We start from the raw sequence: 19,379 nt of genomic DNA on the forward strand, positions 1-19,379 counted from the left end.
TGCGATTGTCAGTTAAATGTTTTTTGCTCTTCACATTGGTTATATCATGCTGGGGATAGTGGTGAGTTTATCCGAAAATTTGCAAGACTTGCATAAGATCATAAAATCTGTCCTAGTTTCTTACGTTGTTGGCCGGCAGCTCTGCCGAACTGGGCTACCAGTATCAGCAAAACAGTTATGGAGGACCTGTGAATAGCTATGGAAACGAAGCAGTTTTGGGTGATGAACGATACCACAGTCAACCGGGAAATCATTACCAGGAGAACGCAGACTTTCACAAGCACTTTTACGCCTTCGAGGCTCCTTACGATTCCGTGGAGGAGGTGGATTTAGCGGAAACTAAGTTATCATCCCTTGCCCAGAAAAACCTGCAAGTGGTGTTTATCAAGGCTCCGGAAAATAAGGCGGTGGTGGGTGCTCTAAACGCCTTGGCGAAGCAAACCAGTGAGGATAAGACGGCCATCTACGTGCTCAACAAACAGACGGATGTCAATGAGCTGGCAAGCCAACTTAGTGCCCTTAAGGCACACCACAAACATAAGCCGCAGGTTCATTTCGTTAAGTACAAGACGGAGGAGGAAGCTGCTCAGGCCCAACAATATATTCAGGCCCAATACGGCGGAGGATCTTCGATTCCCCAGCCGGGAAAAGCATCCTCCTTGGGATATTACCCTGAGCAGCAGCCACAGTATGAGCAGGATGCCCCATCTGAAGAGTATCCAGCTGGCCAAGTAGGTTATCTGCCATCCCCTCAACAGTCCGCCTATCAGCCGCAGTCCGGATATCTGCCACCCTTGCCCAGTTACTCCTCCATTTCACAGGGCTACAATGCTGCTGGATCTTCAGCTGGAGTTTCCACCATTGGACAGATTGATCTGCCACCTGTTCCCGAGGCTCAGCAGGATCTAACCGGAAACTATAATAATGCCGGTGTGGACTACCGCTCTGCGAGATCAAGGCGCGTTGACTTTCGGGCCAACGAGCGACATAGGCGTGGAAGTAGGATGGTCTTTCCCTCGGCCAACCCTGGGAAACGACTGCGGCTCTGAATAGGCCACCTTCTGCCAAATTAAGACATTAAATTAGTGCCATAAGACTGCCCCAAGGGGTAACTAGTTATAGCTGCGAATAAAGCCCATTATCTATCAATGAATTTGTGTTTCTTCTACTCGGCCTACGATCTCAGCTGAAGTTGTTAATTTCGGTAAGCGGCTTATCAGCGATGCGAGACTCTAGGCTTGAAGAAAAAAATGAACAGACCTGCAAAAACATCAAAATGACGTGTAAATTAACAAATCAGTAGCCATAAAACGTCGGTCGTAAAAATACCTGGCGAGTGAAAGTGGAGCTGCGAAGGTGTAAGTCGTTGGTAGTCTAAACAAATGGCTTTGACTATGACAGGCGACAACAATGGGGACCCAATAGTATATGAAAATATTTTATAACTAATTCAAATTGGGAGCTCATTTGTAAATTTTATGCGAATTAAATTCAAGTTCAAGCCGGGCATCAGGTCAAACGCACAACAAAACTCTTAAGTGGGGTATATGGAGTTCGCTTTTGTTTCGGGTCTTGCAAAGCCAGAAAATTAGCATTTCAAAATTGAACGACATTAACATGGATAATCGGAGCAGGCAAACAAACACACAAAACCAGAGCAAACGTTTGCAGAAATCTTTTATAGGAAAACAGATGCAAAAATGCGAAATAAAATAAAATCATAACGAGAGGCGACGCGGCCGAGAAGTCAGCTTACTTTCGAACTGCTATTTGTTTGTGTCGTATATAAGGATGGTTTTGTTGCTGGGACTGGATTATAACCAAACAGCGCTTCAAGCGGTAAAAATGGCTAAAAACCCATTGCCAGTGCGGAATATCGCAGCCATGCTCTCCTTGTTGGTAAGTTTGAAAGTGGAAAAGTGGTCTTAACTGAAGAATAATTAACTGAATTTCTTATAGTTACTATGGACTTTTCTTGGATTTTGCCATGGTTTGGGAGAAGTCTACCTGCCGGCTGAAAACGAAGTGTCATCTGGAGGAAAACTGGCCACGGAATACTTTACCTATGCGGCTCCGCCGGAGGATGATCAGGTGGCTCCATGGCAATCAGCCAGGGAATTGGCCAAGGTGCTCTCCCCACCACAACAGGTGGTGTTTATTCGAACCCCGGAGACGAATATCTTTACACTGACTGCTAAGCAACTGGCGGTGAATAATCCACTGGACATCTTTGTGCTCCACCGGCAGGCAGATGCAGATGCTCTGGCCAAACAGCAGGCTGCGATACAACAGCAGGTATCTGAAAAGCCGTCAGTACATTTCGTAAAATATCGAACGCCGGCGGATGTTACTAGAGCACTAAGCGCTTTAAGAAGCGATTATGATCGGTTGCCAGGAAACAGTATTAGCCATGCTATAGAAAAAGCCGATGTTGTGCAACTAAAACCACAAACGACTGAGACCCCAGTGATCTTCAAGATTAGGCCAAAGGACAGCGATTACTACGAGACGCATGAGCCGGCAAGCGAATTGGAAACGGCCAAGTTGCAGGCGCTATTTCGGGAATATCTGCCACCGGGTAAACGACGTTAGTTAACCTATGACCTATAGGCTTGTCCCAAAGATTGTTTAAAGGTTATTTAAATTAATTGTTAATTAGTTAAAATCAATTGAACTGTTCCTGAACATTAAATAGATAAATATAGCCACAAAGTTGTGGAAACTTTATGTTTATTAATCATTCCATTTCATTAAATACTCATGGAAATTGATACTCAGAAATTTACTACGTCAATGGAAAGTTTAATTTTAATAATTTAGTAGACGTTAGAAGCAGAAACTGTTTTTTTGTTTGGTTAGCCTTTTGATTTCGCTTAATTTTGTCGGTTATTATTTTGAATTTCTGCAATTTTACTGATTTCTATTAATTCTACCCAATAGTGAGCTAAGAGCTTTTCATTTAATAGGATAAATTATTTCTGATAATTATTATTCGGAAATATATCATAGCTGCTCATAAATAACTCAACAACTTGGTACTCGGAATTCTTGTAAACAAATTTAATTTAAATTTCAATCAAAAAACATTTTGTTGTTATGGCGAAGGTGGTTGTTTATCTATAGCCTGCTATTATGAATAATTAATTACTCAGCCCAAGAGCGGAACACTTTACTTCTGAGCTTCTGTCCCACACACTTTGTGGATTATTTTCAAAGTATCTCTTAGATAATCATTAAGGTGTTGTTAACCGACTCCCGACTCCCGACGCCAAATGTTTTCTTAAGCAAATGTCGCCGACGCCGTTGTCACTCGCAAACTTTTTAATGAGCTGCGCGCGGAGTTTTCCCACCGCTCCACCCACTCGGAATCGCTGTTCCTGCATTGCCCCACCAGGACGCAGGATTCTACGACAGGCGGTACTTTAAGAATGTTTCAACTAAATTACGCCACTAGTCGGCAAACAACAGTGATGTGGAGAAGGGGTCGGAGATGACAGGACACTGGGGCTGACATCATTTCGCTTTGCAAATTGTTTTAGTGTCAAAGGTCAAACACACACTTACACCCGAGTGCCAGCGCCATATGACACGGCGAAGTGCAGCCGTAAAAAGGATCCCTCCGCTGTTCTCTTTCCTAGTTTCCAGCGCAAATCTGTTGAGCAAGTTTTAGTTTAAGCATTTTTGAGCAACATGAGATCCTGGGCGGCGGAGGACGAGCTTCGCTCGTTAGCGGCGCCTGCCAAAAACTTTGCCAGTCACGTCAAAGCTGCCTCTCCAACAATGCTCCCCAATCCTCCGCCAACCCACAAGCACTGCCCTTCAGGTGGCTTTTTTTATTTCGCGGTATCTCCAAACACTGGGGAACACGAAGCCAAGCGCTTTAATCCTGAATCCTGGCCGGAGGCAGCTCATGACTTGCTGCAATTTTGGGACAGGTGTGTCCAAGGTCCAAGTCTCGGATTCCATCCAGCAACAGCAGCAGCAGCAGCTGCCAAGTTTGCGTGTTTTCCAATCTTTTCATCGTTTTTGGGGCTCTTGGCTTGTTTGGCTTGCCATCTCCAAATTAGGCGCATTTTTGGCGCTGTTTTTTCTTTTTTTGTTTTTGCCTACCAACTTTGGTATGAGTTTTGCTGTGCAGCGGGCCCGGCTAATAGCCAGCCAAACGCTGGGTGGAGTCATCATGGTAGTGCGATCAATGGTAGTCCCATAATTTAAGCATCCATTGGGAACTGAAATCACAACAACTATATGGTATATCACAGCTTAAATTCTTAATACTATTAAGCAGATACAGATAAAAGTCATCCCCTTATAGTAAGATTATTATCCTTATACCAGCTGAACTGTCAAACGAAGATTGTAATTATTAATTTCTTTCTTGTATCTTTGGTGACCCGTCGACCCACACAGATGCTATTCCACAATTTAAATTCTTATTTCGCCGTGGCCATCAAACGATGCCGAAAAAGTTTAAATTAGTTAAAGAACTTCATTAACTGAACCGTCGAAAAAGATTGACGTTTTCGACTCGTGCTGCGCAGTGGATAACGCGAGCTCGTGGAAAATTATGAAAATTATAATTACCAGCTTAAGCTGGCCAACCCGGAGCACCAACTGCCGACTGGTAACTGGCAACTGGCAACTGGCATCCCATCCAGTGAGCAGTGACCGCCAGCCACCAGATATTATCGCCAAAGCCAGTAGCTGTTTATTTTCCGAGCATTTCAACACAGTGGCTGCCGTTTGGTCCGTCTCTGCAGCATCCAGATTGTGTTTTTTATGGCCTGTCGTAGCCAACACAAATCAATTAGATAATGTAGCAGTGTCGTTGGCGTCCGCCGCATTTGCAATCACAGTCCCTGATATCCCATGCATATTTATAACCGTCGCAGAGTGCATTAAAATCAAAGCCAAGACAAACGATCGCGGGCTGGCGATAGGCCTAGGTCGGGGAATACGCTTGCATATTTAAACGGTGGGGCATTTTAATGACTGTCGAATAGCATCGAAATCAAATCAACAGCGCTGCGACAGCAAGGTCGTTCGTTAACAGGGGATTTCTCTATCTACCTTGGCCAAAAACTGGGTCTATTTCGTGGGAGGGGTAAATGCAGTGCCGCGTCTTCAACTATAAAAGCCAGATTGTGCTGAACTCCCAGCATTAGTTCCTCCTGTCAGCTCCATTTGTACACAGCTTCCAGTCACCATGCGTGCTTTTATCGTAAGTGTCTAGAAAATAAGGGAATCGAATAATACAGTATAAAACTAATATTTAACATCATGCAGGTCCTCTGTCTGTTGGCCGTGAGCTGCAGTGCCGATAAACTGGGCTACAACTACCAACCCGTGGCACATGCCGATGAGGGTCTGTCCTTCCTGCCCGGAAGTGGTCAGGTGATTGGAGAACTTCCGTCGCAGGTGCTGCCCGTGCAGAGTGGCGAAGCAGTCCTCTCCCAGCCCATTGAAGCACCTGTTGCTCCCCAGATTGCACCTTTGGTAGAGGAGTTCCAGAAGGAGTTCTACAGCTACGCCGCCCCCGAGGAACAGTACGATGAGGGTGCCAGCAACCAGCAGATCGCCAACTCCCTGAAAAAGAACCTCCGCGTCGTCTTCATTCGCACTCCCGAAAATCAGGGCTTCGAGCGCGCTGCCCTCCAGTTGGCCAAGCAGTCTGCTCAGCAGGAGACCGCCATCTATGTTCTCACCAAACAGTCCGATGTGTCCAACCTGGCTAAGCAACTGAATGCCCTGAAGACGAGCTCCACCAACAAACCAGAGGTGCACTTCGTCAAGTACCGCACTCCAGAGGATGCGGCTAATGCCCAACTGGCCATCCAGAACCAGTACAACCAATTGCCCGGCGTGTCTCGCATCTCCAACGAGGGTCGTGCTCCTGTCCTGAACTTTGCCTCGTCTCCAGCCCAGGCTGCTGCCATCCCAGCCGTTGCTGCAGCTGCTCCCAGCTCGGAGTACCTGCCCGCCAATGTGGTGGCTGGCCAGGATTACCTGCCACCCAATCTGCGTCGTTTCCGCGTCAAGTAAATGGTCTCAAGTGAAATTTCAACGGTAACGCTTCCTATCCCAGAATATCGCATCGAAAAAAGAAAACACCTAGCTACTCCCATCACGTGCAAGTTAACTAGCTTTTAAGTATCCATGTAGAGGAATAAAATTTGTTTTGCTGACAAATTCCCGATGTGAACTGAAAAACTCATTTGCAGCCTAATTGCAGGATTCGGCCATTTCCATGCTGCGGAACCGAACCTTTCCGTTGTGCGAGTTTCTCTTTTTGCCGGGCAAATCCTGTCTGCGCATTCGTGCGTTGTCCTTTCACATAAAATCCCAGAAATAATAGCCTGGATAAAGCGGCTGGCATGTCATAAAGTCCAGCAACAAGTTGAGCCACCCACATGACACCCACTCATATTGCCTCCCGGGAACTGAAACGAAACCGCACCCGCACAGTCATGGATTCTCCGGCATATGCACAATGGTTTTATCCCATCCGCCATTTGTAATTGGAGTTATTAGATTCGAAATGAAGTGGTTGCAAAATGGCCCGGTCTAGACCCGGTTACAGTATCCGTCCACTCTTTGTAAGCCTGCTCGTAATCGGTGTCTCTCAGTGATGGGAAAACTAGGTGAGTGCTAGGTACAAGGAAACTTTCCAAACTATTATGGGTATATGCTATATGAAAAGCATTTGCTATGTACAATATATATTAGCTGGTGGTCCCCAAGTTTGCAAGCTTAATTTCATGCTAATTGTATACAAGTACGCTTCAGGTTTTCAAAGCTAATAATCAACTACCACTTTCCCAGCACGTCACTGGTACTTATTGTTGCCAGCTCAGCCGCTCTGCCCGTTGCGGTTTGAATAAGTGGCAACGTCCTGTTGCAGGTGAAAGCTGCCTGTATTCCTGATCTGTGTCCTGCCGGCTGGCGACACTCATTGAGTGTGATTGTGTACCCTTTTTGCGGGGTGTGAGCAGATTTTACCGTGTGAGTGTGTGTGCGCCTTGATGGCTTCCTGCTTCCGTGAATGGCAAACTCATCATGCGAGATGCGAGCACACATGGCCCGAAACTGAACTATGCTGAGGATTTGGAACGTTGTTGAGTGGAGTCCTTAAATTTCACTTAGACGTAACATAAGCCCGATATAAACGCAACTCAACGGTGCATGTATTCATGGCCATCAGGATGTGTGTGCGTCTGTGTGTGTGTGTCTGTCTTTTGGCCCTGCAGGAATCGCACGCTTATCAGCAGTCGAGTGCAAACTGAATCCGTTGCTCTTGTGCGGTACAGTGGCAAATCGCTAAAGCGTAACGACAGCGACAATATGCCAGCTATGCGGGATGGTTTGGGGTGGCAAGGGGATCCGGGGTCCTGGTAATTTAGGGCACCATAAACGCTGTTAGCTTGTCTGCCATTTGCCGTCTGACTGCGCCCAGACTGCTGCCTGTAATTAAGGTGATATGCAGCAGTCAGCCGACCGAATCGACGACGAGAATGCCAAGTGCGTGTCCTGTGCGTGTGGGCCAACATATTTGCAAGTGTGTGTTTGCTGTGCTGGTGTTTCTGTGTTAATGAGCAGCCCGCTGTGCGCACAAAATAAATTATTAAAACGACATTCACGGCACTCTCAAGTGTCGCCCGTGTGCAAAGCTTCTCTTTGACGCCCAGAGATATCAGCAGTTTTTCCACAAAGCTGAAAGGCTTTAGCGGAACGAAGGGAAGACACCTTTCAAGGGATTCATGAAGAGGGAATTTAAAAAAATGCAAGTATGCATATATTACATTTGCGTTGCCTTAACGTTGGACAATTATCCCGGCTGAACTTGAATTTTTGTTATCTGAGTGTAGACGTTAAATGCTTTCAAAGCAGTTAAAAACTCGCGTATACGCCATGTTGTCAACTTGGTCAATGCTGACCCTCGGACTAGAGTCAAAAGAAGACTCAAGCGACACCACCCTCATGACCTCCCTAACCTGGTTTTGACCTAGAAAGTCTTAGTTTTAAAATTCATTAGAATAATCAAATAAATAATAATTACTATGTTATATCAACTATTATAAATCTCCCTATCATTTTTAGGATTAAAAATCTGTTAGTCTTAAGTAACCAAGACACATTGTAAAATAAAATAATTTAAGCAGATCAAATTAAGTTGCCGCATGGGTAACAGTGCGTTGATCAAATAATAAAAACATCATCGTAATATGAAAAAAAAAAAAAAAAAAAAAAAATGTTGTCAACTGGTTGGGCAGCAAAAAAAACATAGCACACTTTTAGGCTTGAGTTATTATTAGTGCGATGTTCGCACAGAAAACACGAAATTTTAATTTCAATTAACAAGATAACCAAAGTTAATTTTCTAAACTCAAAAATAGAGGTTGTAAGTTCAAGGATACACAGAAGATGAATGTTACGTATGGATTTATTCGAGATTAAACCCATTTTGTGGTAGGGGGGAGGAAAATAAATATAAATAAATTTTTATGGAAACATTTGCAAATACCTCGACCATTTCAATCTTGCCAGCTGACAGCTGCGGTTGTCCAGCCAAACACAGAAATACTTGCCGAATTCACAGGCAAATAATGCAACAGCTAAATATATATACACACTGTTATTCCGATATAATTCGCAACGCGAAACTTTTTGCCAAATTCCGGCAGAATCGGGGCATTTGCTTTCGGTCCCACGGGCTAACCAATATTTCTTTTCAATTTTTGGAGGGAAAGTTTGGCTGTACAACTAAATATTTTGACATTTGTCCGCATGCAGGCAAGGCAGCAACTTTGTTCGGTAAGCGCAAATTGAAATGTGCTCGAGACAGTTCAGTTCAGCCGACTCCATTGTTTTTGCCCAAAGCAAGTGCAACAAAGTTGTTTGCCTTTGTTAATTTGGCAACCGCCCATGCAGGTGGCAATGAGTTAGGGAGCCAGGGACCGGAGCCAAAACCCGGCTAAAAGCCGAGTCGGTGGAGCAGGTTGAGGTACCACACCCAAGTGCACTTGCAGTTGGCAGTTGTACGCCATGTTGTCGCTGTCAAAAAGTTGTACTGCGCCTGTCGCTGCTACTCCTGCTGCTGCACTGGCTGCTGCTGCGGTTTGCTGCGCAATAGTTCGGGATTTGTTGCAAAAAGTGTTTATTGGTATTTCCCGCGAACTAAAGAGGCGGGCTCTCTACTCCATGAAAATTGAGTTATTTGGTCGACATTCGCCCATCGGCATCGGCATCATTTCCCTGTGCTGTTTGTAAATACGGCGCTTCACTGGCTGTCGAAAGTTGGCACACATGCTGCGAGTTTTGGCTCATTAACCGAGCCACTCTCCGCTGCTCGACTGCTGCATATTAATTAGTCGACTTTTGGGCGCTGCCATGTATAATTAAGCAGCGAACGAGCCTCTTAACAAACCACATCCTGTTTGACTCCTTCGCTTGCCATGGCCATGCCTCATTAGCGGCAAAAGCAAAGGCAGCAGCACGACCACCGCAAAGCCGAAAGTAAAGATAGGTTAGGGATATGCATAAGGATAAGGACAAGGAACTGCCAGCTTGCGCCACTAGCTAATTTAATATTTATACCTTAATCAAGACTGGAATCTGAAACCCTTTTGATGGTCGAAGAGAGAATCTGTTGATTCGTCGATAGCCAGATTGGTCCGGCCTAACGATGGCCCAGGCGTTAATTGCTCATTTCCATGCAATGTTGTCGTTTCGTCCTCTCGCCCCAGGACATCCTCTATCCAGCTGTCCCGATGCCCTGATGTCTGTCACACAAATTCGGAATCGATAGCTCGCATCTGTCACCAGGCACACACCCACGTAACCCCCACCGATGTGTACAGGGCTTTGATTCCGTAATGAGCCAACCGGACTCGTTGCACCTTTGTGGTGTCCTGGGACGAAGGATGAAGGCAGGGGAAAAAAAGGAAAAACTCGGCCATTGTGTCTTGGGCATTATTGTTCGTAAGGATGAGTTTTAGGGCCGAGATATCCTTGACTCACCATTTACTCCTTGGTTTATCCTTGCGTTGATTATTGCGGCCCGTCCCCTTGGCCATTTCGTTAGGACTTCTGACCTTATGTGTCCTTTGTTTGTGCTCCCTCAATTTCCCTGCACATTTAAAAGGATTAAAAGGATATTCGTCAAACGAAAAGTTTCGCAAGTTTGTTTAACGCACTTGTGGGCTCTTCGGCCGCAAAATCCTGTCTCTCGACCCCCTAAACCACCAAAAAAAAAAAAAACATTTTATTTCACAAAACCCCCTTTATTGTATGGCTGCCACTTCGTTGTGTTTTTCTACATTTGCCAGCTTTGGGTCTTTTGTTTGCTCGGCCTGTTTTTACAGGCGTGTGCTTCTTAACTGGCCCTTGAATGAAACGCTTTTGGCCTTTTGTTTTCAACATTTATTTTTTAGTTCGTTCTCTTTACCACAAATATTCGTATTTCTGTATGTATATTTAATATGCTGTATATCCCTTTCAGTGTAGTAGATTGGCCAAGCAGTAGGCGCCATAATTTGGGTTGAGTTGTAATCGTAATTGTTGTTCTTCGTTTGTTAATTTACACTTTAAACTTTACACTTAATTCTGTCTGCTGCTCAGTGTACATATAAATATTCGTGGCTTAGTATAATAATAATACACATATTCCACAAAATTTATTTTCTGCGTTTGTCTTGCATAGGTTGCAATTTTTGCAATTGTATCGCTCGCTTGGTATGTCTGTATCTATAAATAAATATTTACTTTACGTTTATCGAGTTCAATTTGTCTGGGTTTCTTCAATATTCAGTTTATTTAGATTAGTAGCCTCAATAATGCTATTTATCTAGACAATTTCTTAGACCTGAAAACATTTTATACAATACAAATCAGGGAAATTCAAATTAGGCTCAAAATTCAATATCAAATATTTTCCACGTGATTTGTGCATGCGATTATATTTATGTTCGATAAACAATGGGAACAAAAAGTTAAAGCTTTTTGTGGTGTAAGTGTCTAAAATTAATAAACATGCCTTTTCTCTATAAATATATCTTTTATACACGCTTTTTTATGTGTTTTCCTTATGTCTTGTTGTATACATAATTTCAATATATATTTTGTATAACTTCATGTTTTGTTCAATACGCAATGATATGTGTGACTGGAAGATTTTGATGTGAGAGAAATGATAAAGGTAGATGTGACTCTGATTTCCGGACAAAATGTCTTTGTCTGGCCATCTGACATCATCGTAATACTTTCGACTTATCAAAATACAACATTTAAATATATTGTTTGCGTTTTGTGTGCATATTTGTATATCATGCGTTCCCATTTCATTATAATGTCATTTCCACTTCAACATGAGACCCCATGGCAGCCGAGTCAATATCCACTTATGTATATGACTTGGAGAAGCCTCAACAAACAATAATAATAATTAATCGGCGCAAATACCATATGCTAGGCATGAAAAATGTTAATTGGCATCCGACTCGAGAGGCTGGGCTCTCATTGTATTGGGATCCGAAAATGTTACAACATTTATGATATGTTTTGCGAATTGCTGCGACACTTAATGTATTCTTATTTGATCTATATAAATATCATCCTCTTGCGTTTCGCTTGCACTGGACACCTATATGGAGTTTTTACATAGATACACATACATAGATATGCTCGATAGAGGTTGCATAATTAGCGACGTGACTGGGATAAAGTAAATCCATGTCCTTGGCCAATTATGCATAATCATGCGGATATTTGCTGAGACAACAGACGACTGAATTGAAGACAACACGCAGTTTGCATATTTATACAGACAAATAGAGAAGAAGAGAGTGTATGACATTTAGGAAAGGTATTCGGGAAAACTGCGGATGTGTTGGCGAGTGTAGAGAGTGATGCGTTGATAGGGTGTTTGCACTTGTTCATAGATTGGTGGGAAACATTTACTAGTACGAGTGATTTACAAACCCATAACTAACTGGGAAATAGCTCCCGTATAAGTTTACATAAATTAAATCATCTGAAATTGAATAATGGCTGAAATTAGCATACCATAATCATATCATTACTAAAACGATATAGTCTACCGATTTGAATTAAAGTAGGAATAAATTATCGATTCGTGTTAAAGCATTTACATTTGTTTGTGTATAAGTGTATCTTTTTTTACTTATTCGGTTTACTTTTTTATTTAGTTCTTAGTGTATGCAATCAGTAAATTTGCATGCACACCTATTCGTAATGTATAATTTATAAATGTAATCAATTTTTTTTCTGTTAATAATAGACAGCGTAGCATAGGAAGACGTCAATACCTGCATAAGACATTTTAGCCATATTTTCATACATAATATGAACTTTGTTTTCAATTATTTATACGTGATGTCACCGTTATCATAATTAAGTATATTTCATTTATAAAAAATTGTCGTAGTTCGTTCAAGCATTATCCAGTTGGTGTACTCATCCGCCTTCACTGGCCAAGAAACTACATGTACGTGTACTCACAATGAGGACAACCCTTGGAAAATGTTTCAACTGTGGCAAGATTTTTCAATTTGCAGTTGTAATTGTTCTTTGTTAATTGTTATCGGTTTGTTTTAACGGATTTCGCTTGCTCAAACTGTTGGAGAACATAGCAGGTTTAGTTGTTATACTTAATTTATGTTTGGTTTTGCATTTCGCCGTCGAGTAGAAGTCAAAAATAGAAGCCTAATTACACACACAGTACAGACAATCATTTATATATATATTCTTTTTTTGGTTTTGGTTTTCATCTTTGTTTTTATTTTTAGAGAGTATTGACTAGCCCACTAATTGCTTTACATATATTTACTTTGCCGGGTTTTCCGTGGTTGCTACCATCTTGCTTTACATAGTTACATTGTTATGCTACGTGTTAAAATGGTTCTTTAGCCATAGACACTTAAAGCGCACTCGAAAATAATCCTCCTAAATACACACATGAAATGCATACGTACTTATTGTTAAGCAATGCGACTAAGCCGCTTCTCAACCGAACAAAAAAAAAAAAAATTCGGGAAAGGAAAATCTTAATGAAAACAATTAATCGCAACGGCAAATATTTTCCTAACTACACACTAAACGAACCATTGCAACGATAACCATTTACACACAACGAACCCAAAATGAAGGCTCCAAAATGAAAATAAATAAATAAGCGTCGGTCCGGAGTGGGGTGACCCATTACGAGACTAACCCTCCGGTGGTGACCCTTTCCCATTTTCGGGGTCACCACGCGCCGCAGATTGCGCCTCTTGCGGTTCCTTTTCCTTCGGGTTCTGCGTGTTATTTTTCGCTCCGCCTTCTTCCATTTTGTTTTGGTTGTTTTCTCAAAAATGTTTTCAACACTGATTGTTTCTGTAAGCTTCTTGGTTTAACTGTCTAATTATTTTACATTTAAACGTTTTATTTCCGGGGGTACTTTGGTACGGGGCATTCGGGTTACGGTACTGCTGGCTCCTAAACTCAATTGCCCTAATCTTAGCCTACCCTCAGTTAGCCACATCCCTATATCCCTATCCGTTGGACTAGCCCAAGCGCTACAATACCGTAAAAAATATGTTTCCTTTGAGTGTTTTTTGTAATTCGATTTGGTATGCACTACAGCACTAAGATCATGCATTTTAGGTACAAGCTTCGTAGCGACTGCTTTGAAACGCCTAAAAACGATAGCCTCAATCAATTCTGGCTACTTGGGATTTGAATTTCTCTGGGTTTTTTTTGTTTCTTGTTTTTTTTTTTTTTTTTTGGTGCAGGATGGGGCTGTGCCTTCTCCCAAGCATCTGACAAGGTTGAAATCAGTGGGCGAAGCACCACGCCCTTGACGCACTGACCTTGACAGAGCGCAAAAACTTTGGTTTCTTTGTTCTGAGTTGCAGTCGCCTCCTATCCCGAAACTTATGTTCAATTAGCTATACAAAATTCTCCTCGGACTACAAACAAGTGGCCGATGGCCGGACTGAAAGCATTCTACCCCATTTCCCGTCCGACTGCAACTTAATTACAAAAATTTCTCTTTGGCATTGCGGCCACACAAAAAATAGGGAGAAAATCCACGCCCGCTTTTCTCGGTCATCTGCAGTTATTTACATGTGAACTATTTAAATTGGCCGACCAAGGCGAGCACAAATGCTAAAAATGTTCTCTTAGTCCATTGTTGGTTTTTTCTTTTGCCCTCTTTGAGCTGCACTAATTTAGCTGCTCGATCGAGCTCATGCTGGGGAAATAGATTAAAAATGCGGTGTACAATTTACAAAAAATCCAACTTGTTTTTTTTTCCCTGCTGCTGCTTTTTCTGCTGCTTTTGTCCTTGATGGGATGGGGATGGTGATGATGTGGTTGCCCTTGGTTTTGCATTAACAATACCTTCTGTGCGAGTATGTCGGTGGTCTTCTCCTCTCCTCCGTTCGCTTGCATTCCCCATTTGGTGCCATCTAGTAGCTGAGGGGCAGCAGGACGAGCAGCATGAGCTGGGCTAGCGACCACAAGTGCGTCACTACCGTACCATGTGCCCTCCGTCCGGCGGAGGTCTCGTTGCCATGTCCGTTGCCATTGCCCAGCGCCGCCATTCCGATGCTCGGCGAAGCCGTCGACGTAGAGGAGGCCAATTGTCGCTCCACCTCAACTGCAAAAAGTTGATGAAAAGACACGTACACTTTTAAAATGTGAGACATATAACAGGGAATACTTAAATAAAATACTTAAAGTATCAGGTAAGGTTTTTTGTACATAATTATTTTATTCACTGTTTATTTGATTAGTATATACTGTATATACTGAATGTAAACTTTTTAGATCATACCAAGCAATTAAGAAAACAGAGTGTCACTAAAATAACATGAATAACCCTGACAATATAAGAGGTCACAGACAAAGCAAAAAATCAATTTGGTAAGCAAAGTTTGTGCCCACAAAAATGAATAATTCAGAGCACTGATAAGTCTCGCAAGTTATCTAGCCGAAATGGTTTACCGTCGAAAACGAGGCACGAAACCGCAGAAAAGGTCGCCATGTTGATCGGGCCAAAAAACAAAACTGAAGAAGTCTTGAGCGCTAAAAACTTTTCGCATAAGCGAACTGATGGCAGCCCCTTAGGGCGGCATAAGAAACAATTACAGAGTGAAGCATTCTTGGCTGCGAAGTGGCAGTGGCCCAAACAAATGACGCACTTCACGCAACATAAATAACACGCATACGCCCCTTGGTACAAGTGACAGTTGGCAGCCACTCGGCCGGCAAAGAGGTCGAAGGACAAGACTGCGAAGCTGCCGCTGGCCAAGTGCGATGGGGCTGAGAGGGGAAAACGACCAACGACCATCGTGAGTCATGGGGCCTGGTAATGTGTAAATTATTTTGTACAATTCGGGGCAATTTACAACTTAAGGCACAATGACTTGGCTGGCTGGGACGTTAGTGTTAACAACCGGCTCGTAGGCAAACAAAGCCGACAAAAATATATAAATTAACCTTTGTTTGGCCTGCTGTTCAGTTACCAAAGAGGAGTAAATGGAAATTAAACGTAGACAAAACGGCAAACATATGACGCCCCCCTTTTTATGTGCGACATCAGTTTGGCAAACGAGCAAATCCATGAACGAAATACCTAATCTGCCAGTTGAGAGAAAGGCAAAGCAATGGCTTTTGTTTTAAAATTCCTTGTTGGATTTTGCTTTCCGACAGTCGGGCAAATAACAATGCCCCTGCACATTATCATACTAATTTATTTTGCGAAAATTCATCAGTGATTCCATTTCGTGGCGCCGAGGACATTTTTGATGAGCTCACTGGTCGTAATTTCAGGCGAGTGTGTTTCGAAACAAATATTTGCCTGGTGTAGAATTACGGAATATCAAATAAAAAAGTAAATATATATGCACAGGAAAACAGGAATACAATGTAGAGTCAGCCGCTTTATTCAAATCACGCATACGCACCGTGATCAGGTGAAAATATAAAGTTTAATCAATGTAAGAGCTATCTCTTGTTTATAAATATATAAACCTTCTAACCTTCTCACTGTTTATAAAGAAATTAGAAATTTCATAAAATTAAAAATTTTAATAAATTTGGTCTCCAACATCTCCAACACTCACCTTTCACTGAGTAAGTCTTGTAGTCGGCGTACTGCTCACCCTGGCCCACAGTCGCCGGTATCGTGGACAGGCAGGTGATCTCCATGCGACTGTTGCTGCCCACGTGCTCCTCGGTGAGCTCGATGTTCAGCTGGCTGATGCTGAACATGCCCTTCTCCTGCTGGGCGGCAGTAACTGCGGCCGCTGCAGCCGCCACCCCGCTTCCTCCGCCTGGATGCGAAAGCGGTCGCTGGTAGCCCGCTGCCAGCTGGTTCATGGGTCCAGCGTTTGATGGGATGCCCAGCTCCTTGTTCATGTTGGGAGCCTGAGGACCGAAGCCGCCGCTGTTCAGGGTGCTGCGAATGATGCCCAGGGCGTTCTCGTTTATGTGGCGCCGATACTTGCGGTTGCTGTTCCTGCAACATAAAGTGAGAGTGTGGGTTTAATGTGCCGTGTGCCTGGCAATTTGCACACAAATAAAATCGTAAATATTTGCATTTTATGATTGATGTGTGCAAACGTGAAAAGCAAAATAAAAGCCCGGCCAAGTTAGAGGAGCTTTCACATGCCGGGCACGCACATCTGATTCCCATACAATGCCTCATGGATACAACCCATATAGCTGTCTTCATTTTCGCCAAGACCCCTGAGTAATTGATAGCCGTACAACAAACTTCACAAGTCTGAATGGCCCCTGGATTGCAAAAGAGGCTCATTCGGTTTCCGAGAAAGAAAATACCATGTCAGAGATTATTGGGCATCTGAGTGCGGGTTTTTTTTTTTTTTTTTTGCCTTTCTGCTGATTGGTAAGGCTTTCTAATGGCTTGCCTGCATTCAGACCAGATTAGTTTGCATTATTCAGCCGTATCGCACATTGTGAGTCTAATTAGCTTTTACGACTTTGCTTCATATTTGATAAGAAGCCTGAACGGCATACAAATGAACCCGGATCTGCGGATAAGCGGTTGTGTGGCTTTGTGGCTTCCAGATCCCTTCCCCTGTAATTACTCTGGTGCTTGTTCGTTTGTTCGTGTACGGGGCGACATGTTGGTTTATTACAAATTCAAAATGACAGCGAAATTACCTTTGGTATTGCCAGGATACAGGCATATACTTACACACACGCTCGCAGATCCTTGAAGAACTAATGTCGAGGCCATAAACTTTAATGCTGTCTAACCAATTGTCCGCAGTGCTAGTTTATGGCCATCATTTACATATGCAGGATGTATCGAAATTCGTATGACAAAATCGCCTTTAAATTGGAGTGAAAAGCGTTTACTTTCGTCACATTTAAACAATTATACAATTTGCATATCTCTTGTCCTTGCTGCCGACTTTCCTGCTTATGCAAATTGCAAAGTAAATGCCATAGAATTTTAGCACAATTATATTTAAATAATATTCGGCTTAAAGTGCACTGGCTGCAAAACTCAGAGTCTGAGAGGAGGGCTACGAATGCCGCAGGCACTCGCACTGATAAAGCAAGGTGTCAGCAAAAAGTTGCCTTTCCATGGAGTGTTTGCTTCTCTTTCAATCTTTTCCGATGTGTATGTATATATGTATGTTCCAAAATATCCTCTGTGCAACTAGAGCACTTGGCAACTTAGAAGTAAAATGGGCAAGTGTCATGCAAATTGTGACGGCACAAGACGACATCTGAATACGCTTGAAATACCTCACAATGGGAACTCAAATCGGAAAAGTAATTTTCATTATGGCTGTACAGTGAAATTTGATTTCATTTGCATTTATTAAAGCTGGTAGCACTTTGGGTTTAATGAAATGGTCAGAACAAAACATTCTGCACGCGTATTCCAAATATTGGATCCTTTGCCGAAATGTACACATTTTTCCCATTTAATTCCATTTTGGAATGTTTGTATGTTTTGCAAGCCGTAGCACGCACAAAGGCCAAACAATTGGTCTGGAGAAGCATTGAAGCATGGAGAACTCAACCAATATCGAGTGGCAGTAGGGCAGAAGCCGACAGCCAACAGCTTCGGTAGTAAGCCAGTTAAGCCAGCAGAGCAAACAAAAATGCGGGCCGAAACCCAGAGCAAATGCACAACATCCTTCCATAAGCCTTCGACAGCTCCAGCCCCAGCTTCAACTCTAGCTCCACAGATGATGACAGCTGGTAGCTGCACCCAGGGCATCATCAACGGAGCTGTTGTTACTGCGAAGCTACTTCCACATCCACTTCCCATGCTGCAGTTGTCTTAATAAAATTCCTTATGCAGCGCACTTTTCGCAGGAAACGCTGCCACCGGTAGTGAGAACAGGGCAAGGAGCTGGGAATTTCAGGGCAAAACAGCTAGGACAACAGCATCAGCAGCCGTGGCAGGAAGCTCAAGTTCAAAACATAACAAACTTGCCGAGCAATTCAAATCAGACGGAAATGCGGGACCCGGTGTTCCGTCTTCGTCCCTGTGCTCCTTCTCGTCCTTAAATAGTTTGTGTGTATGTGTGTGTGTGTGTGCGTGAAAGTTATGAAACTGCTGTCTGGCATGACACTTTAAATTCCGTTTTACCCTTGGCAAGGAACTGCGGAATATCTTAACTCGCAGCTGACATGCAAAACCGCCTTCTGGGTTTTTTGGCCCGGCCCAAGGCGATAATTTGAGAAATGCGCCTAATTAATTGATAAGTCATGTAGTTTCGTTCAGCTCCCTGCTGTGTAAAATTTATGTGTCTCTGGGCCACAAAAACCGCAGTCTAAGTCCGTTTACGAACGCAGCCAAACGAACCGACGGCTTCGATGCCAGCGCAACAGAACCTATTAGCTATTTATGATAGACACGACAGTCCAGAAAAGTATCGGAAATAGTGCTGCCAAGTTACTAACTTCCCGATAAAATAATCTAAATTGTTCAAACTTTTTTTTAGGATTTGGTACCAAACATACATAAGGTGGTTGGTCCTATAAATAATTCATAGTATAACCTGACAGCTTATAAGCGTTACTAATATAAAAAGCAATCATTTCTATTTTTCACTGATAGAAAGTTTTTGACGGCAGACGAAAAACATATTGTAAAACATATAATCCCACAAAATCACCATCTCACACAATTTTTGACGTGCTAATAGAAGAGGATTAGCTACTCCGACCGATGTTACAATTCCTTTTCATTAACTTTATTGTTATTGTATGAAACTTTTAGCTTCCTTCTCGCCAAAACCATCCCTCTGAATAACCGACAGCACTAAAGGGTCCGAAGCAACAAGATTTCCAATCGAAACAAGAGCATTCGACCCACCATCAACTCACTT

The 19,379-nt window shown here is 43.0% G+C and overlaps 4 protein-coding genes and 1 long non-coding RNA gene across 5 annotated transcripts in view, besides 1 other annotated feature; 3 read left to right on the forward strand and 2 right to left on the reverse strand.

The window, feature by feature from the left end:
• Nucleotides 1-16: 16 nt before the first annotated feature.
• On the forward strand, nucleotides 17-1,130 carry TwdlR (TweedleR; the record flags this gene model as incomplete). Its single annotated transcript, NM_170282.2, has 2 exons — nucleotides 17-61; nucleotides 117-1,130. The coding sequence occupies 2 exons, from the start codon at nucleotides 17-19 to the stop codon at nucleotides 1,047-1,049; spliced, it is 978 nt and encodes a 325-aa protein (NP_733161.2). The 3' UTR covers nucleotides 1,050-1,130.
• A 689-nt stretch (nucleotides 1,131-1,819) lies between these two features.
• TwdlS (TweedleS) lies at nucleotides 1,820-2,689 on the forward strand. The gene is made up of 2 exons (NM_143234.2): nucleotides 1,820-1,899; nucleotides 1,960-2,689. Exons 1-2 carry the CDS (start codon nucleotides 1,846-1,848, stop codon nucleotides 2,590-2,592), a joined length of 687 nt encoding a protein of 228 aa, NP_651491.1. The 5' UTR covers nucleotides 1,820-1,845; the 3' UTR covers nucleotides 2,593-2,689.
• Nucleotides 2,690-2,936: 247 nt separating this feature from the next.
• lncRNA:CR46233 (long non-coding RNA:CR46233) lies at nucleotides 2,937-4,647 on the reverse strand. Its single transcript, NR_133463.1, has 2 exons — nucleotides 4,585-4,647; nucleotides 2,937-4,229 (listed from the first exon to the last, which is right to left on the reverse strand). It is a non-coding gene; the product is annotated as a long non-coding RNA:CR46233 (long non-coding RNA).
• A 509-nt stretch (nucleotides 4,648-5,156) lies between these two features.
• TwdlD (TweedleD) lies at nucleotides 5,157-6,186 on the forward strand. Its single transcript, NM_143235.3, has 2 exons — nucleotides 5,157-5,221; nucleotides 5,287-6,186. Exons 1-2 carry the CDS (start codon nucleotides 5,207-5,209, stop codon nucleotides 6,040-6,042), a joined length of 771 nt encoding a protein of 256 aa, NP_651492.1. The 5' UTR covers nucleotides 5,157-5,206; the 3' UTR covers nucleotides 6,043-6,186.
• A 1,729-nt stretch (nucleotides 6,187-7,915) lies between these two features.
• Nucleotides 7,916-8,238: a mobile genetic element.
• Nucleotides 8,239-10,413: 2,175 nt separating this feature from the next.
• The window catches only part of beat-VII (beaten path VII), a 36,685-nt gene continuing 27,719 nt past the window's right edge, over nucleotides 10,414-19,379 (reverse strand). The window contains exons 8-9 of the mRNA NM_170283.4: nucleotides 16,125-16,519; nucleotides 10,414-14,656 (exon numbers count right to left, since the gene is read on the reverse strand). Coding sequence (NP_733162.2) covers nucleotides 14,466-14,656; nucleotides 16,125-16,519 — 586 coding nt within the window. The 3' untranslated portion in view covers nucleotides 10,414-14,465. The remainder of the gene's footprint in view (nucleotides 14,657-16,124; nucleotides 16,520-19,379) is intronic.

The sequence above is a fragment of the Drosophila melanogaster genome, chromosome 3R (assembly GCF_000001215.4).
Source record: "Drosophila melanogaster chromosome 3R".
Lineage (NCBI taxonomy): Eukaryota > Metazoa > Arthropoda > Insecta > Diptera > Drosophilidae > Drosophila > Drosophila melanogaster.